At 45.1% G+C, this 20606-nt stretch overlaps 1 protein-coding gene across 8 annotated transcripts in view; it reads right to left on the minus strand.

Annotated features, from left to right (window-relative positions):
* MITF (melanocyte inducing transcription factor) overlaps positions 1 to 20606 on the minus strand; it is a 186017-nt gene that overhangs the window by 143580 nt on the left and 21831 nt on the right. For 4 of the 8 annotated variants that reach the window (XM_039481341.1, XM_039481340.1, XM_039481336.1 and 1 more), the window contains exon 1: positions 13362 to 13472. The exons of 1 other annotated variant lie outside the window; for it this stretch is intronic. Coding sequence is in view for 2 of the 7 variants with exons in the window: in XM_039481338.1 (XP_039337272.1) it covers positions 13362 to 13465 (104 nt within the window). In the remaining 5 variants the exon portion in view is untranslated. Of the gene's footprint in view, positions 1 to 9052; positions 9083 to 13361; positions 13521 to 20606 lie in introns of those variants that run through there. 3 more of the 8 variants (XM_039481338.1, XM_039481337.1, XM_039481344.1) reach the window with 3 other exon arrangements.

Raw genomic sequence — 20606 nt, forward strand, 5'->3', positions numbered from 1 at the left:
GTCTGCACGCGTCAGGATGCTCTTTCTTAGCACTTGCATCAATAACCTAAAACAAAACGCATCCCCCCCACTTTCCCACAAACTGACTTTCGACCGACTCCACACCTCCCTGACTCCTGATTTGTCCATTGCCCAGATTGCCCAGATTCCAAGCCACCACTTCTTTCTCAGCTCCTTGCTCTGCGCTCGTTGTGGTGCGGGCGAGCTCAGAGCCACTCAAGTGACAGTTTCATAGAAAGTTCTCTTTCAGCCACTGCTTCCTGCTCATCATCATCATCCATCATTCCATTCCCCCACCACCACCACCCCTCAGTGCTTGCGAGAAGCAGCAAAGTGGCTGAGACGGTCCTGAGTATCGTGAAGCAAGCGAAGCACTGTCACACGCGCAGACAAATCCATATATCATATATCATCGTCTCCTCACTCACTCTTTGAGCTGAAGGACTGAATAGTTGCGAGCTGGTGCCAAACGTGTGTTGTGTGTGACAGCATCAGCCAGCAGAGTCATCAGCAGATTCCTCAGACAGAAATCCATTCAGAGAGAGTAACAGAGACAACAGACAACAGGCAAGCGCCAAACGCCGAAAGGATGTGAATGATGTGTGATGAAGCACCACGGCGCCGGGCGCTGGGAAGGAAGAGCGGAATGACCAGCACACTTCCCCCTTCCTTCAATACTCAGCAAAAAAAATGGGAGGTGGTCTGTGGTGGGCTAGCCCCACATGCACACCTCAATGCAGCGCTGAAAAAGTGTGAAAGTGTGGCCACACTGCAGCGCTGGTAGCTGTGGTGTGGCCCACTCCCCTGCTCCAGCCCTTACACAGCTGCATGACCAGCGCTGTAACTCCCAGCGCTGCAACTTGTAAGTGTAGCCAAGCCCAAAAAAACAATCAGCAACTGTTCCTAACAATGTCAATGTCTTCATCAGATAAACTGACAGAAGGGGCATGCCCCTAGTATGGCTGAGGTTTTGGGAAAGGCAAATCCCCTAGTCTGAATGAATAAAGAATGCAAGTATGCCCTCTAGAGTGAGCAGAAATCCAAATAAAATAATTGTGACCTCTCCAGGGAATCACATTACTGGGCTACTGTCTTCCCACTGATCTCCTGTGAGTTGAAGGCTGCAACTGAGCAGCCCAGCAAGAAAGCTTTTTTACTCTTCTCTACAATCCAGCTTCCTCTTGCTGGAATTCCACATCTCAGCATCATCCTGCTTCTCTCACAGGTTCTCTCTCTGTGTGATTAGGGCAGGCTGAACTTTCCAAACAACAAAAGAGTGGGGGTGATACTGTTTTCTGTTCTGAATTTCTACTGTATATTGCATTAAAGTACGCTTCAAGGCTATTTGCTTTGGAAATTTTCCTTGTAAAAATGCTCCTCCCTCACTTAAAAAAAAAATCTTGAAAGGGAAGCCAAGACAATAAAAATACATAAAAGATACACATGAGACAGGTTTAGCCAGGCTCTGCTGCTTCAGCCATTGCCTTCCCATTTAAAACACCCCCATCTCCCCACTAGCACTATTGCTTTCCCTCCCTAGCTGGAAACACCAGCAATTCCTATGCCCCCTTTTCCTATCCTCCTGACCCCATGAACCTGAATGGTCCCAGCTCCTACCTCAGTCTTCCTGCCCTGAAACAACTCCCTGTTTACTTTGGTTCCACCCCAACTCCCACTGTGTGCTTCCCCACACTTCCCAAGAGGGAATCAACAGTTCCAATTCCTATACGAGTTTACAATGGCGAGCACAACAGGGTCCCAGGTCTTGGGTAAGCCTTTTAGGTGTTACTATAATATCAAGTAGTAAATAATAATTCCTTTCCTACTCAGCTGCCTCCTTAATCCAGAACACTCCAATGGGTCCAATTTCTTTATTCCAGCTGCATTCCTGCACTCGAGTGGCTCCCATTTCTGCCTACCCTCTCAGATCCAAAACTCCCCACTGTCTCTGCCAGAACCCTATTCTACTTCACTAGATTTCAACTATTTGTGCAGCAATGTGTATTGTTATAGGCTACCAGGTAAAAGCTGCCTCAGCATCCCAAGTCTCATCGGCGAGCTTTGATCGACTGACACCTGAACAAACAGGAATTTTTGACTAATCCCTAGAGATATGAATGGCACCTACGGAGCAAAGCCTAAAACAGACCTGTCCTTGAATGACATCAAGCCAAACAGAAGCCTGACAGTGTTTTGTCAGCAAGGTTTTCCTGCACACAAAAATGCTGCATTTGCACACATATAAAGCCCCTTTCTCTAAATCTGCACAAATACGGTTTGTGTGTGTATAAACTATCATTTGTGTGTGAAAGTGAGTGTGTGCCAAAAATAGAAAAAACGTACATGCACCTTTACATACATACCAGTTAAGAGTTGCTACAGGTGCCTTTGAACATTTGGCCCAATGCGATCCTTCTTCCTGACCCACAGATCTCCATTTCTCTCTTCCAGTTCTACTTATTAACCCTGTAATTAATTCTAATTCTGTGGACTAATTGGTGATAGAGGGCCACATTCCCCAGCATGCTCTGGCTGATGTGCATTATCAGAGCTGTGCAAAGGAGCCATAAAGACAACCTAAACAGCTGATTAAGCCAGATTTGCAGTTGCTTTGTGTCACCAGAGCACCCTGGTAAACCTGGCCTATGGATATTATGACAGGCTTTACAAAACCGGGACGAGATCCTGCAATCCCTACTCAGGGAGCAGCCTCATTGACTTGAATGCGACTGCTCGTGTGAGCAAGGACTATTTACGTGGAATATGTTTTGCAGGCTCAACCCTTTAAATTGTATCTTATAGTACCACACTGTCTTTGATACTCTTTTTCCCCCCCTGAATGAGTTGTTTGTTTTTTTCTCAGTGTTATTTTCCCAGCATAATGTATTACAGAATGCACTTACATGAACTCCTCTTTGTCCTCTATTGTCTAGTTATACTGTACAAGCAAAATCTTCATAGGGATTGAGTTTAAAAAAAAAAAATCTTACTGTTAAAGGCTGTTAATTGCAGTATTAAAATACTAACGTGAACTCCTATGATAAACTTCTATTCTCCTTTACATGGCATTAAATATAACAGTTATCACCTCACAAATTTCTGTTGGTTCGTGTTTGAAGTAGTAAGTCTATATGGCAGCAACACATTTCTCCCTCATCCTGCCAGCTCAATCTATAGAGTGGCTGCTAGTGATGGGGAAGGGGCGGGGAATCTTATAGAGGATTTCTGTATAATCAGTGAAAGCAAATACAAATTACTGGACTATGGGTTGACTCTTTGGCAGAAAGATGGTTAGAAAGATGCAAATATGATAGAACAAGTTACAGTACAAGTGTCATTTGTTCAATAAAATATGAACTAGAGATAACACTTAAACTATTAAAGACAGTTAGTGATAATATTAAAGGGCAGTTGAACTCCTGTGGGCATCTAGTGATATACATGAGAATGTTCTATTTGTTCCTACACCTAGCAGTACAGCAGAGGTTGGCAACCTCTGGCACGCGGTTCGCCAGGGTAAGCACCCTGGCGGGCCGGGCCAGTTTGTTTACCTGCCGCGTCGGTAGGTTTGGCCGACCGCGGCTCCCACTGGCCCGGTTCGCCATCCCAGGTCAATGGGGGTGGCGGGAAGCCGAGGCCAGCACATCCCTCGCCCGCACTGCTTCCTGCTGCCCCCATTGGCCTGGGATGGCAAACCGCAGCCAGTGAGAGCCACGGTCGGCCAAACCTACCGACGCGGCAGGTAAACAAACTGGCCCGGCCCGCCAGGGTGCTTACCCTGGCGAACCGCGTGCCAGAGGTTGCCAACCCCTGTATTACAGTGAAAGGAACAAGGTTTATATTGATGATACATATATCTCCTTAGAAGATATAGTGCCTTTCATCCTGGAAGATCCTAAAGTGTTCTGCGAACAAGAATGATTTCCAAGCTCAGAATCTGACTCTCTCATAGAGTCCCAGAGACACCAGTAGGTTGTCGCTGGGACCCCTTTGCAGGGTTGAGGTCCATACATGTAAAAGAAATCACTTCACCACTGAATGAAGACATTTCTGGGTGGAGATCACGTCACAACATTGGGGTGGGTCAAAAGGTGAAATTCTGGCCATGGACACATAGACAAAGCCCTACTCTTTCAAAGACACCTTGGAATCTTTAATGCCTTCACAGAGCAAACAGGCTGTTGGACTTTAGGGAGTTGTCTGCATAGAACTCATTTTATCTACCTCAAAGGATGACAAGCTGAACTGACCCTGCCAGTATCCATGTCTTTGATTCCAAGGAGTCTACATATTTCCAACCAAATGCTTATATCAGTAACCCATGACCTTCTCTGGATATATGCAAACCAAGTAATAGTATGCTACGAATACATATTAATGCAGAACAAACTGTTTTCAGTTTACTTGCATTGCTCCTATACTGCAAATATAAAATGGAAGCCGTAACAGTATGCATGCTATTCATTACCCTGTAACTGTTCCGGTTTTACTGCATGGACCAGTAAGAAAAGTCATGAATCAAGTATAATAATAATATAATGCAAGGTGACAGGTTTCCATGTAAAATTAACTCTGTTACAGCACCCAATCATGCAGCCTTATTCTGGCAAAACTACTTCAGTCAGCATGAGTTTTAGTAAACAAAGACAATAGAATCAGGCCATTACATTGCACGTTAAAACATCTGAGAATCTAAAATAGGAAAACCACCACCTATGGACAAAGTGTTGATAGAACTTGTCTGCAGCTCCCTAATTTTCCTTCTAGCATTGAAATGTCAAACTGGTAATTAAAGATTGTCCTGAGTCAACATGCAAAGTCAGTGTTTTGGCATTAAAACAAAAAACCTGAAAGTTACTGGCTCGTTTTTTTGTTTTAAATGCAAAGGGAGATTTGCTCTGAAATGCAGGGGCAAATATAACATTTTCTAAAAGAAATTATATTCAAACTGTCCTATTCAAAACCCATAGGTTTCTCTCTATATTATTCATATCCAGAGAGCAAGTATATTTTGAACAAAAGTGCTCTGCAAATCTCTAACTTTTCCTATTAAAGTTTTCATTGCAGGAGTGTATGATAAGAAGTGACATTTATATGTCAAATAACATACCTGAAAGTCTCTATTACTCTTCCCCTTCCCAGCCTCTATTTGGATTCCAATCAGGCAGCAAAAACATGAAATTGACTAGATTTTTGCCAATTTCACAGCACCCAACAGGCTTCTGCCCAGGGTTTTGTCAATGTACCTCTAATGCTGCTGAGGAAGCTTTAAGCAAAGCAGCAGCACTAGAGTTGTTTGTCTGCATACTGCACAGCGCCTGAGTTTACGTTCAGTCACATTTAGAAGGCTATGTTCACAACCCAAAGGGGAATGTTTGGTTTGTTTTTTTAAATGAAAACTTAGATTCTGTACAAGTTGTTAGTAACCTATGTTATTTAGGTTGCATAGTCAACACTCAAAAATTAGGAAATGTCAGGTTTACAGCTGTCTCCGCTACCTTAATTCTGCCCACTTGTGCATTGATCTTGGACACTAAGTGATGCAAGGATCTGCAGGGAAAAAAAACAGTATGTAAGCATTAATTAAAGACTATGTCTTACGTAATACATACACCCTGCCTGTTTCTCTTCCCCACTAGCTCCTCTGGCGGCTCCCAGGTGTGGCAGGGGTGTCAGCCTGGTCTGAGAATGTTTTGTCATTAATTTGGCAGGCTGCCTGAGAAATGCAAGCGAGAGAAATGAAATGGTGATGTTTAAGAGTTACTTTGCAGTAAAAGCTGAACTGAATTTCATGGGACAAAGAAAAGGCACTTTTGTATCCCAAGGTTGTCCACCACGCCAATTATCAAAGGGCTGCAGCAAACAATGGAGGTATCAGAGCTTCGCAGAGAGAAGGGAACAATAATCTTTTACAATGGAAAATGTTACCTAAATAGAAGTGTCACCACCAGCTCCCTGTATAAGAAATATTTTGGATGGTTTAGCTTTCCCCACATTTTCATATAAGAGTCATCCCAATTACAATCACTCACCTTTGTAAATCATTTTGAGATCTACTGATGAAAAGCACTATATAAAGCTAGGTACTATATTATTATTACGGAACATTTATTTCTGTTGTGTTTCCAAAAAAATAATAATAATAATAATAATAATAATAATGTGACATTCAGGTATTGTAATCATCTGTGGCTAGGTTTTCTCTGTAGCGATGTGAATTTGAGATGTAGAATAAACATCAGGTAATTTATTCACTCACAAAAATGTTAAGGGAGAGATCTTCAAAGATACACTGCACTAGCATAACTCTGCTCCCACTGAAATCAATGAGACCACACTCGAATGCTGAGTGCTTTTGAAAATTTCACCCTACATGTTTTACTTTACTTACACTTGGTTGATATACTTTCTTGTTGTTACTTAAAAATATGCTAATGTTGATCTTCTAGAGAAGGAAAAACCTTTTAAATTTGTTCCTCTAAGATACATTTTTTTAAAACATTGAGACTCTGTTCCTTGATGTAAGCACATGTGACCTGTTCTAAATAAAGGATATTTTCCACTTCTTGCACAACTGGAACAGATATAAACAGTCTGAACAAACTGCACTGCAGAACTCAACAAGAATATAAAACCCTTGAATAAGATTCATAAATAGCAGTAATCTGAAAAAAGAACAAACACAATATTGAAAATCCTAACGTAATCGAGTTTAAAATCTAAATCACATTGCAAAATTAATTTACAAAATTAGATTTGATCATATGCATAGTAAAGAACTTTAGAACAGTCCAGTTTAGTTTCAGAGTTAGGATTCTGTGCAAGACTATGTGCACCGAGGGTCATTCCCCATTCCCCCCCCCCCCCCCATTAGATACTATCGTTGCTAATATACAGTATTCTAAGAGAAGGAAAAATTATTTAATTTAACCAGTCAGTCAATCTCCAACTCTGAGAGCAGCACAAGATGACATAAAATAAGTCTGAACAATAAAATAAGCCTGCATGCTGGCTAGATCTGAGGTACTGACTTACTTTAGTGAAATACATGTAGCTAATACATATCTGTAGCTGAATATATCTGAAAATCTAGAGTTATGATAATTTTATATAAACTTCAGTAATTCAATAAATTAAATCTCAAAGTTATTACTCATAAAATAAGCATAAGCTTCTTTTTAAAAAAATCACCATGCAAACAGAGTTTCTCTTAACCTTTTCCACTTAAAATACAAATTTCATAGCAGGAACATTCTTGGGATATTAAATTTAAGCTGAAAAAGATCAGCAGTGCAGTAGCATAAATAGTAAAAAAAATTAGCTCGTAATTCTTGCTGAATGCAGTTTTTGTAAAATTGAAATTGTCAGCTACAATAATTGACAATCTGCAGGCCTTCACTATATCAAGCATATAACCCAAATGAGTTTATATTACTGGGAGGAAAAAGGAGAAGCAAATGAACCAACCTAACCAGTTTTCGCTGTTCTTAGCACATCTGTATTAACAGTAAGCTTAGACCATCACACAAAATGAGCCAACTTAAATGCAGAGCCTCCCAGTGACAGCAAAGGGTCAAATCCGCTTTCAGTATTATGTGTAATGCTCACTGAAAGAGTTTGCAAATGAGCTAGGGAGAGCAAGATTTCATCTTACATTCTGCAGTCTAGTAATAAAATAAAATAAAAGTATTAAAAATCCTTGTCATATTGATTTATTCACATATGCCAGTTCTCTCTCACACCTAAAAATGACTATGCAGAAATGAGGGTGCGCGTAAGAACTGTTTAGTTTCCAAAGGCTTAAGCTCAACCACACAAATTCCAGAGAACCCTTAAACATGTCTAGCACTTCCCAGTCCAAAAGGCTAAATTCTCATAGGTCCCTTAGGAATCACTGTATCTTAGCCCAGCATAGTATTTTCAGTCCTTGTTACTGGGCCTTTTTGCTGGACTTACATTTTTCATTGGCCTCTAGCATTCTGTTGTGGCATGGCCTAGGACAGCATTTAGAGCGAAGAGATTTTATTAGAGGATCTCCTGCAGCTTTAGATTGAAACCTTGAATTATCCAACAGGAGTGTGCATAGAAGAAAATGGGAGACAGGTGAATTGGGTGGAAGATGCAGTATAACAGAATTTAAAGGAGGAAGATCAATACTGCAAGTGCTGGGTTAAATTCGGAAATGAAGTTATGGGTGAGCCTTTTGGGGCAGGGGGCAGCTGGATTTTTTTTTTAATCTATATCATGTTGGGTGGATTTCCCATGTGAGGTGAGGGTCAATAATGGGGGTTCTGCCTCATAACTCCAATGAGACTACAGAGAAAAAGTAATTCCCCTTTAGGCAGAAATGAGAGGCCTACTGGTTGGGTCAGTAGAGGATTTCCCTATCTTTGAGCAGGATTGATTTTGTCCATGTGAATAAAGACAGGCACAATTGCTTAGTGGACAGAGCACCAGAGTGGGACTCCAGAGACCTGGGCTCTGCTCCTGGCCTTCTGGGTGAGGGTGAGCAAATGACATTCCCCCACCCCCGTGCCTTGCTTTCCCCATCTGTAAGATGGGGATAATGATAATCTCCTTTGGAAGGAGCTTTGAAATCTACTGATGAAAAGCACTGTATTATTATTGCATTTATGTCTGGAGCTGGAGGGCACAAATGCCACATACCCCTGACTGAGGCCCTAGGCGTGCAAGGGGAGCTTCAGATTGCTTACAAGTTGAAAGTATTCTGTGCCACTCATAGATAGTAAAAACAAAAACAAAAAAACAAAAACACAGAAGAAATTGAGTCCTGTTAGTGGAATTAGCAAGGAAAGGCAGCGTGCCAGCACTGCTCAACCAAGTGGCCACATAGGCTCTTGTTCAACAAACCATCCGCTGATGTTCATTATTATCTCATTATCACTCGATTCCTGAAATGCCTTTTGGGGTAAGGTTGTTGAGAAGAGAATGTAACTCCATGAACTTCAGGGCAGTTACTCCTGATTTACACTAATATGACCAAGAAAACAGAATCGGACTCTTGATGTTCTCAGCTGTCCTTGATACCCACCAGTCAGGCTTCAGGCCTGGGCAGAGCAGAGAAACAGCAGAGGGTCTCACTGGCTGATCTTCCCCTATTGATGGAAACAAGTCAGGTTAACTGGTTCTAGCAGCATCCTTTGTTGCTATCATCCACCAGGTTTTATTAACGCGGCTGTGGACCCTAGCTGGGATGGACTCGAAGCCCACCAGAGACTGGTCTCCCTTCCTCAGCCCAACCTGCTCTGAGCGCTGCATACTGCAAGAGTCCAGGGCTACGCACTAGTGATACAGTGGTGGGTACAAGCTGGGCTAGTTGAGTCAATGTCAATAATGTCCACTCTCCCCATGTCACCGCAGTTCAGGTAATTATTAGTCCACCTGAGAGCTCTCTCTTGTTGGAGGGATGTGGGGGGTGTGAGAGACACTGCAAGTTTCTATTCTGTCACCCTTGCTGCTTAATATGTACGTGAGGCTGCTGGGGAACATGCAACGTGGTCCATACTGCAGAACCACCATTATGATTTAATGACTCGATCTCTGTTTCTTTGGACACGAACAGGGCCCAGTATTTGCAATCCAAGGGTGCGGCTCAGATGAGGTAAGTACCTGTGCTCATGTGACAGCAAACTGTCCGAGGCTCAATCCAGGTACATTGGAAATAATCCTGGTCGGTTTCAGGAAGCCACTGGGTATATGGTCATCATTCCTGAGTGGGTTTGCCCACTTAGCCCCCACAGAGGTTCACAATATAGGGCGCATCTAGATCCCAGAGGCCTAAAACACTTTGTTTATCTGTGCCTGGGGGGAGCAAGATGGGGTGGTGATAACCATTCATCTTGATTTAGGAGTTTGATTTAGGAGCTCCTTGCTCTGATGGCCTAACAGACTGGATTACTGGCCACACAATTGCTCAAGGATACCGATCATAAGCAAGACTATGATTTAATCATGGGTATTTTTAGTAAAAGTCAGGGCAGGTCATGGGCAATACACGAAAATTCACAGTCCATGACTTTTACTGAAAATACCCATGATTAAATCATAGCTGGTGGCCAAGGAGGGTGCTGCTCTGGGGGAGGGCAGGGCACTGCCCAGGGGTGGGGGGGGCACCAAGGCCAGCCAGTAGCACCGGCCACCCCAGGGCCACCCACCTGCCACTGCTCTCGCCACCCCGAGACCAGTGCTCAGGTGGTCCCCGGGGCCAGCTGCATCGGCCGCTGCTCGGGAAACCCTGAGGTCAGCCACAGTGGCCACTGCAGAAATCATGGAGGTTGCGGAAAGTCACGGAATCCATGATTTCCATGACATCCACGACAGACACGGAGCCCTAAGCATAAGAAACACCAGTACCCTGTAGGTTGCACTGGCTTCCAAGTGCAATTTAAGGTGTGGACACTGAACTTTGAAGCCCTATATTGTTTGGGTCCTAGCTACATGAGAAACACTTCTCTCCCCAAGCGCCACCATTGCAGTCGGTCTAAAGTGCTCGCACTACAGGTATGACTTTAATGTACAGTGGACACTTCGTAGGGTGACCAGACAACAAGTGTGAAAAATCGGGATGGGGATGGGGGGGTAATAGGAGCCTATATAAGAAAAAGACCCAAAAATCAGGACTGTCCCTATCAAATCAGGACATCTGGTCACCCTAACTCTTCACAAGTTAGCTTAGCTCGGCGAAAGCAGCCATGCTGGAAAATAACACAGCTGCACACAGTGGCTGAGTTGGCAGCTGAGCGTGTTAGGCTAACGCCAGCTTTAGCATGTACTTCTGACGGGCAAGACAACTTGAGTTAAAAGCATCACCACACTGAGCTAAGCGGTTTTGCATGTGGACAGGGCAACACTTGAGTTATAAGTAAAGTTAACTGCAATGAAGGCAAGCCCCAAGCATCCCCAGATTTGAAAGCCTGGGTGTTAGTGCCAGGGTTTTTTACAGGGCCTTCACTGGCCCAAAAGAGCTTGAATTTTTCTTAAGCCGGCAGGGCACAGTACAATAGCTATCTATATACTTAAGTCTTTTGTTTGAGGGCTGGGGAACTTATTTATAGACTTACTAAAGATGGGATGACTATTTAATATTTGCTGTATACACCATGCACTATTTTAACTATATACATGTGCCCAGAGACAGTGGATAGGGAGCATACTTAAAAACTGAAAATAACTAGAACAAGATATGCTATCAACAAGCTTGGCTATAAATTAGATACACTGTTTTTGCCATCTGTGTTTCAGCGAGCATTGTGATGAGGATGGAAAGTTTGTTGGTGACAAAGCACCTTGGAAGACAGTCCAGAGAAGAAAAGAAAAGAAAAAAAAACAAAAAACAAAAAAAGACATTGCTGACAGAGTAAAATATGCAGGGCCCACAAGGCACAGATGACTTGAAGTGCTACATGCATTTGTTTTCTTTTTCCAGCAGTTCCCTAGAAGGAGCAAATGCCCCAATACAGTGTAAGAGGAGTAGAAATATGCTCAACAAGCAGGAGCCCCTGTCTAAATAACACAACAGATCGAGATGACAATAACTGTGGTAAACACCGTTGCAAGAACTTGAATTAAATATGTCATTCATTGATTTCAAGTAGCATGGGCCTGCTCTAAAACAAAAAACAAAAACAAAACAAAAAACACACAAAAAACCCTACAAGCCTTGCAACACCTGTTTTAATTTAGCATTGACTGGATCCCAAATTCTGTCCTGCACCTATTTCCAGTGTAAAAGCGTGAAACAGTGTATTCCCGCATATCCAGTTTGTTCTGACTAGCTAGCATTTATCAAGCTAGCATGATGGCATAGAAATAGATGTTGCAGGTTCTGAAACAGCACAAACAGCTATTCTCCCTCAGTGCTGTACGTGATCATGTATTTTACCTGATGGAGTTTTCCCCTCACTCTTCCACAAACTAATGCAATGTTATGTAGATGATCTCATCAGAACACTCAAACAATCCAACGTATTCACTTGTTTAGAGCACTGCACGCCCTGAGCAAAAAGGTGCCGATTTCTCTCTCACTTTTTGTCTTCTATACCCTTTATGTACAGTCAAGCGTTAGTGACAGTCTGGGCCTCTCCAAGAATGACAGTGAGATCCTTTGGCCAAGGCTGGATAATGTCCAACAATACCCTTTACATAAAGCCACACCAGAACTTGGGCCCTCCCTCTCCCCCACACACATGCCAAACAAAACTGCTATTATTACAGGAAACAAACTAAATAGCTGCTTTTATGGTCCCAACAGCATAGGATGTTTCCTTTCAATATATTTTGTTTAATGTTTACAAATGGGCTGATTCAGCAGCACAGAATACAAACAGCAGACACATGGCAGCCCGATTACTCCCTCGGTAACATTTTTCAATCAGGGACATGGTTTAAACACCAGCAAACCACCATCATCATCCCATAACAAACAGCCTCCTCAGATTGTGACACCCCCTGGCTTCACTAACCCGCCTCGCCTCTAAATTAGCAGGCTGCCGTTTGCAACTGCTTTGACAGGGTCCCACGCTGTGTGTCAGTGTCAGCCTACGCATTCATGCACCCAGCTCCTGTGCGCCCAAACACGGACAGGCCCTGCAGCTTCAGGGCACAAGCAGCACCACAGTGGCACTACCAGGGGAGGGGCAGCCTTTCCCCATTCCTATCTGGGCCAAGGGGGCGGGGGGGGGGGGGGAGAAATATCTTCTAGAGGCATGGGAGACAGAAAGAGGGAGAGAGAAGGGCAGATTAAGGAGAGGAGGAATAAGAGGGACGAGGAAAAGGTAGAAGAGAAGGGGGCAGAGAAAGGACAGAGGGAAAGGGGGAATGGAAAGGGAGCAGAGGGAGAAGGGCAGGGGGCAGAGAGAGGGAATGGGGCAGGTTGAGAGGGGGCAGAGGAAGGGGGCATGGAAAGGGGGCAGGGGAGGAATGGAAAGGAGTAGGGAGGGGGGAAATGGAAAGGGGCAGAGGGATGAACACGGGCGAGGGCAGAGAGAGGGAATGGAAAGGGGCAGGCGGTGAACACGGGCAGGAGGCAGAGGAAGGGGACGGAGGAATGGAAGGGGGGCAGGGGGCAGAGGAGGAATGGAAAGAGGGCAGGGGAAGGGGGGCAGAGGGGGAATGGAAAGGAGCAGAGGGAGGGGGAATGGAAAGGGGTCAGGGGGATGAACACGGGCTGGGGGAGGAGAGAGGGGGAATGGAAAGGGGGCAGGGGGCAGAGGAAGGGGGCAGAGGGGGAATGGAAAGGAGCAGAGGGAGGGGGAATGGAAAGGGGGCAGGCGGTGGACACGGGCAGGGGGCAGAGGAAGGGGCACCGCGCTGCCCTGGCAGTGCCCGCCGCCCTCACCCACCTGCTTTTCAGGGGCTGGCTCTTCAGCTCATAGTAGGTCTTGGGCTCCTCGTGAAACTCCTCGCCGACCTCGAAGTCCGCCACGATCCCCGACTCCGCCTGCATCGTCCCCGTCCCCGGCTCCGGCAGCGAGCGATCGAGCGAGCGGCGCAACGTTCCCCCGGCGCTGCCCGGCAGCGTGTGCGAGTGCGCAGCCTGCCCCTGTCCCTGCCGCTGCCACCGCCCCCGGCACACGCCCACCCGCCCTGCCTGGGACTTGTAGTCCGCCAGGGGGCCGGGCTGCCCGCCTCCGCCTCCGCCTCCGCCCGGCCGGCTCGGGGCCCTGCGCACTACAACTCCCGCCAGGCCCGGCAGGAGGAAGCGGGGTGCGGAGCCAGAGCGCCCGGTCTGCCCGCAGCGGGGCCCCTGAGCTGGGGCTGCCGCCTGCCGCAGCCCGCCCCCGGGAAGCTCCTGGCCAGCGCCCCCCCGCGGCAGGGGCATGGGGGGGGACAGTTGTACCGGCCCCACCCCCGGGGCCCCCCCAAACGCCGGTGAGGGCTGTGTAAATCCAGTGCAAGGGGAGGGTCCCAGACAACACGATGGGCCGGGCCCCCAATTTCTCTCTTCAGGCCCCAGAGTCACCTGTTCCAGAATCCTAGGGGTCGCCTGCGTTTGGTTTGGGGGTTCCCCTGGTTGCTTTCAGGGCCCCCCCAGAAAAGAGCCATCGGGGGTTGTCATTGCATCACCAGGCGACGAGGTTGTGACACAGGATGCAGCAAAGCCAAACCATGATGATGGGGATGCAACGCTTAACATCTTAAGTTTCAAGTTAAATAATAATAATTGGAGCTATACCAATCTCCTAGAGCTGGAAGGGAAAGGTCATTGAGTCCAGCCCCCTGCTTTCACTAGCAGGATGAAGTACTTATGCCCCAGATCCGAAAGTGGCCCCCTCAAGGAGTGAACTCACAAGGCTGGGTTTAACGGGCCAATGCTAAAACCACTGAGCTATCCCTCTCCCAGTGCTGGGGGGCTGGTGCCTGGCCTGTGGCTTGTGCCTTCTAGCATTGCATAAAGATCACATGCTTGTGAATTTGAGGGGTCCTCCTTTAGTCATGAGGAGTGAAACCACAAATGAGGTTACCTATGTCATCCCGGAAAAAAGTGTCATTAAAACCTTTCTCGAGTGCTGTCGTTAATTCTGGCTTCCAGGTCCTGTGCGCTACAGCCAGGCTAATTTGCAAACTTCTTGGCTTTTAAAGTCTTGTTAGTGTTTTTTCAAATATTTTATCTGGATTTTTAGGCAAGGAAGTACGGCAGATCACACTGAGATAATGAATGGGATAACAAAAATAAAGGCAAAATCCCTGTTAGGTGCATACCTAGTTAGCTAGTTTAGCAAGGCTTCTTGACCCCAAATAAAGCATTGTATTGCAGTACAATGTGGTTAATGTTCAATTAAGCTCAATGAAATGAAATGCTTATTTAGGCTCACAAAAGTTCTTCCGGTGGCTTTCATTGCATGCAATGCCACCCTAGCACAAGTGTCAACAATTGTAAATGAGGAAGGAAAACAGGCCATTCCAGCATGTGATGGCTAGCTGCATGGTTCTGCCCTCCGACTGAAGTGCATTCAGGGAAGAAATGGAGACCGGGGGCAAAGGTAGTTTTAAGGCTCTTTTGTGGTTCCCATGCTATAAAAATTCCACAGCCCGCCTGTGCCACAACAACTGTTTTTCTGCAGGGCCTTCATTAGGGGGTGGGAAGCAGGGCAGTTGCCCAAGGCCCCACACCACAGGGACCCGGGGAAGCTAAATTGCCCAGGATTTGGCTTTCAGCCCAGACTTCAGCTTTCTGCCCTGAGCCTCAGTGAGTCTAACGCTGGCCCTGCTCTCTGCTTTATTTTGGTGGACCCCCTGAAATCTGCTTGTGGCCCCGCAGGGGTCTCCAGACCCCTGGTTGAGAACAAAGTGTACGTGATCTCTTCCCAGCATGTTTGTGATTGGCAGGATAGGCCTCAACAGTAGAGTTCATAGGCACTGACTCCGTGGATGCTCCAAGGCTCAAGCACCCACGGAAAAAAATTAGTGGGTGCTTAGCACCCACCAGCAGCCCTGTCAATCAACTCCTCCCCCTTCCTCCCAGTGCCTCCCATCCACCACCGATCAGCTGTTCTGCGGCATGCAGGAGGCGCTGGGAAAGAGGGGGAGGAGCAGGGACAGGGCACACTTGGGAGAGGACGGAACTGGGCGAGAAGAGGCAGGGCAGGAATGGGGGATTGGGGGAAGGGGTTGGGTGGGGGCGGGGCCCAGGGTGGAGCGGGGGGGCATTGAGCTCCCCCCCCCGCCCCGCAGGGCCCGGAGGAAGCTGGCCTCTGTGGTAGAGTTTACAGAGTTAAGAGATTCCTCATAAAAACCAGTATGACATGTCACATACGTTCAGATTTAAACCAAAGCTTGCCATTGTTTTAAAAGCAGTGCTATAAAATTACATAAGCATTTAGGAAACGACTAGGTTTTAATTATTTATAGTGGATTTTTTCATGCCACGTATTGTTACACTGTCAACCTATTGAAGCCCAGCATAATGATTGATTTTGTTTTATATAACACCATTGGTGTGTGGCCAGTGCTATACATGAATGAAGACAAGGTCCCTGCCCCAAAGAGCTTACAATCTAAATAGACTAGAAATTAAGGAGCATTTTCTTTTTTTTACAGTGAATGTAATTGGAAAAACGAACCTAAGGATGTGATGGATTCTCCATCACTTGAAGTGTTTAAATCAAGATGTGATGTCTTTCTGAAAGATATGCTTTAGCTCAGTCAAAAGTGATGGGCTTGCTGTACGAACCACTTGGAGTAACTCTAGAGCCTGTTATGCAGGAAGTCAGACTGGTTGATCATAGTGGTCATTCTGACCTTAAAATGTGTGAATTTAAAATAAGAGTAGGAGAGTGTGTTTAGGAGTGGAAAGCTGGCCAGAAAAAGAACTTTGAGGAGACTCACATTTGAGCCACCTTCAAATTGTGCTGCTATTGTGGGGGTCATCTTCCAAATATCTGTTTTAATTTTGTTTTTAAATCACCCTGTGGCTAAAAACAAAGGGGATTGGGTTCCCTTTTTCTATCTTATTCTGAAACATGTGTAACAGAATAGCTTCCCCGAGACCGCCCCCAAGATCATAGAAGTGCTGCGGAGAGGTAGTCTCAGAGCCTCCTGTTGATGTAATCAGTAATGGCTCACAGACAGATCAGTGTTGAGAATGCAGCAGGTTGGCTCCAAGAGGATTAGAAACGGCAGGGTACACAATTTTCCAAAGTCACACAAATTGGTAGGGAAGGGAAATTATTTACTAAGGGTCTTACCACACCCTGGCTAAAATTGTCTGGCCACAATCTGTTGCTATCAAGGTTCTAACCTGGCTTCCATTTACCAGTGTCATAGGGGTCTTTCTCCTTATAACCAGGCTATTGGCACCTGGATTTTTACTACCTCACAGAGTTAACTCCACAAGATGCTTCCATTAAAATGTCAGCTAACTCACTGATTATCAAAGTGGTAGCGTCTGATCCCTTTGAGGGCCGCTACCCATGGCCATTAGATTGTAAGCTCGCTGGGGCAGGGTCTTTTTGTTCTATGTCTATGTCTAGGGCCTAGCGCAATTGGGTCCTGGTCCACAACTTGGACTCCTACACACAACGGTAAATAATAATAAAATTAATAATTTAATAATAAAAACATTAGGATTTTCTCCTTCCTACAATCCCTGGCTCTTCCAACCATTAATGATACATCACTCCAGCAGAAGATCCCCATGATCTGCATTCTCCCATCCCGCAGTAGTAGGTCTTTTTCAGGGAGGCTGAGAGATTCACTCACTTCTGGTGGCAGGTCCTATTTGGGGAAGTAAGGTAAGGCCACAAGACTCACTCCTCTCTCTGGATGGGGAAAACTTGTCTAATTTCCAGTGGACCCGGCTACTGCAACTCTTTCATCAATCATAGCAGCACTCTGAGGCTACTAGGGAGTGCTTCTACTGAGACCGAAATATGCTGAAGTAGCAAGGCCCAATAGAAACCTTCCTATCACCAAGCTCAGCGGGTCTGCTTCTGAAGAGGGAGGGAAGTGAAATGAAGTTTGGGGTATACATAACCTTTTCCTAATCTCACAAGTGGGTCAGGTTCCGTTTGAGACCTGGGTGAAGATTAAGTCTGATTCAGACCTCTGGGAAGCATGGCTGAGTGGTTAAAGCACAAAATGTAGTCAGGATCTGAGTTCACTGTGAAACCTTGGGTGGGTAAGTAACCTCACTTCTCTGTTCTTCATGTTTTCCTCCTCTATAACAAAGGGCTTATGGCACTTACCTACTTCACAATGTGTTGTAAAGCTTAACTCGTTAATTTTTGGACAGTATTTTGAGTTCCTGGAATAGAAGACATTCTATACATCATCATCATCATCATCTCTCCCATAACTGCATTGGTCATTGGGGCACCATCACTGATGAGCAGTCAACCAAATGTTTCCACCCCTGATGACTGTGTGTCAGTGCTTGAATCTCCGTGAAGTCCATTCCTTCCACTCTTTTATGTTGTCAATCCATCTCTTCTTCTGTCTACCTCTTCTTCTCTTCCCCTGTACTGTCCCTTGGAGGATGATCTTGGATAGGCCGTATCACTTCAGCGTGCGCTTCTTCATGGCCATCAGCAGGTCTTCGTATGACCGAGCACATTGGGTGATGAAGTTGTGGACCTCTTCATTAGTGATGTGGTCAAAGTAGGAGATGCCCTGGATTTTACAGAAGCATCTCATCTCTACTACCTGTATTTTCCTTTCAAGTTCTGCCATAAGGATCCATGTCTTGCACACATACAGAAAAATGGAGATGACCAGTACATGCAGCAATTTTTTTTTGGCCAGGGAGAGATTTCTTTCTTCCTCCTTTGGCTTTGCTTTTGCCACTGCTGCTGTGCTGCACACACACAGTTCTTGCCTGAATTTCTTTCTCCCTCATCAAATGATGATTGCCCCAAACTTTTGAACTGAACTGTTCCCTGTCTCCAGCCCTTGTCCACTGACAGTGATATGCTGTGATCCATCATCATGTGTTCTTTATTTTTTTGTTTCTTTCTTTCATTTTTTCCATGCCATATTTTGTTTCATTTTCATTTCAGTCATTCATAAAGTTCAGTTTGTTTCTGCTTCGCTGCCTGCCAATCGTCAGTCCCGATCAAAAAATATTAATATTCCCCCAATGCTGACTATGTGCTGTGATCTTGATCTGCATCAGCATCAGTCATTATAGTAGATGGTGTACAGATGGTGAACAGTGGAAAAAAGGCATGAATGCTCCCGTGCCAACAGTGGTGTGAAACCACCCCCCCCTGATGTGACAGAACTGCACTGCTGGCTGCTGCATTTGTATGGTTGTTTAATGGTAAGAATAAACTACAACCAACATTGTCTTTCTTTTTGGTTCCCAGAGAGCTCCATACCATACTCTGTCAACTCTTGAAGTCAAGTCAGAAGAGACTTTTTGTTTGTGTGTAAGTACTTCTATAGAACAAAAACACAAAAAAAAATCTGTTCTGTGGTACTTCTTCCAGCACGAAAGCCAGCCTGTCCTTCAGCAATGATATTCTTCGCTTGTGGCTTCAATCTGTTCAATATGACGTTCAACATCACTTTGCTGGAATGGCTATTTAAGCTTATGGTCCGCTAATTTTGACACAATTGCAGGTTGCCTTTCTTTGGCAGAGTGATGATTAATGACTGTGTCCACGTGGAGGGCCACTCACTAGTTTGCCAGATCTTGTTGCAGATCTTGGTGAGTACATCTATTACTATTTCTCCTCTGAATTTCATCAGCTCGGCTGCAATGTTGTCAATACCTGTAGCCTTTCCGTTCTTGAGTGATTTCACAGCTGTCTCCACTTCTTCACGCAGTATTGGAAAGTCATACTCTTTTGTTGAATCTAGGCTGTCTAGGACACTAGACACTGTCTAGGACCTCGATTTGTCTGGTGATTGTATAAATCAGAGCAGTAGTTTGACCACCTGTTGATGATGTCCCTTTCTTCTGTAAGACTGTTCCCTTCTTTGTCTTGAATTGCATTAGCTTTGATCCCTCTTTCCTTCATCAGATCTTTTACAATCTGGAAGGCTCGTTTGCTATTTTTATTATTGATACATTTCAATTTTAGAGCATTGTTTTTTGATCCATATCTCCTTGGCTACCTTCATTTCTTTCTTGACCTTTCTGCCAGTCACTCTGTATTTATCAGCTCCCTCAGTGCTGTTTTTGTCTCTCTTGAGTTCTCTTCTAATGTCACACATTTGTAGTATTTCATTTGTGACCCACGGTTTTGTCTTCTTAGGGTGTTTCCCAAGGATGTCCATTGCTGCCTCATTCATTACAGTGTTGAAATTGTTGGTCATTGTTTCTCTGTCTTCCTCTAGAGCAAGAAGCAGGGCAAATTTTCTGCCGATCACTGCCAGAGGAAGCGTCTACTTGTATTTTCAGATGCACAAACAGGACGTTCTTCTCTGCCACTTATAATACATGGTTTCGATTTTACCTTCAAACGCGTGGCAATTTTTCATTGCACCTGGATAATCAGGAATCTGTGGGCTGTTTTGCTGAGTCGTGTTCCCTTCGTATAGCAGATGTTATTTGTTTTATAGGGGGAAGGCACAATACTTCTACTGTGTCCAAGCGGCATAATTGCACTGAGCATACCACTGAACAAACAAGATTCCCGGAGGTGAATTATACTATGAAAACACTGCAGTTAGATCACCATAAAATACAAAGTATTATTTTTAACAAATAGTCGGTGGCAATACAGAGGCAAAAAATTCTCTATCAACATATTACTTGGATTTACTTATAACAATCTAATGCTTAGTGTTTATCAGCCATAGATCTCGAAATGTTTTAGGAAGATAACTAAGAATTATTGCCCCCCCCCGGACAGATAGATGAGCAAGGGGTATACTTGATTTGCCCAAGGTCGAGCAGTAAATTAGAGACAGAGCTGGGAATAAAACACTGATTTCTTGATGCTTAATGCAGAGTTTGCACTATGGGCCTGATCCTGTAAAGGGGGGTGCCATTTTAATGGCATGAAGCCAATGGGCATGCTCCCACATGACTAACATGCTTAACTGTTTGCAGGTTTGGGCTTGTACTGGGGTGGTCACCGCTCTGGCCTTAAAGGGCTTAAAACAGCCCAGGAGAGGGCCGTGGCTGGGAACAAGCAGTT

Source organism: Mauremys reevesii, linkage group 7 (genome assembly GCF_016161935.1).
Source record: "Mauremys reevesii isolate NIE-2019 linkage group 7, ASM1616193v1, whole genome shotgun sequence".
NCBI classification, from domain to species: Eukaryota; Metazoa; Chordata; order Testudines; family Geoemydidae; genus Mauremys; species Mauremys reevesii.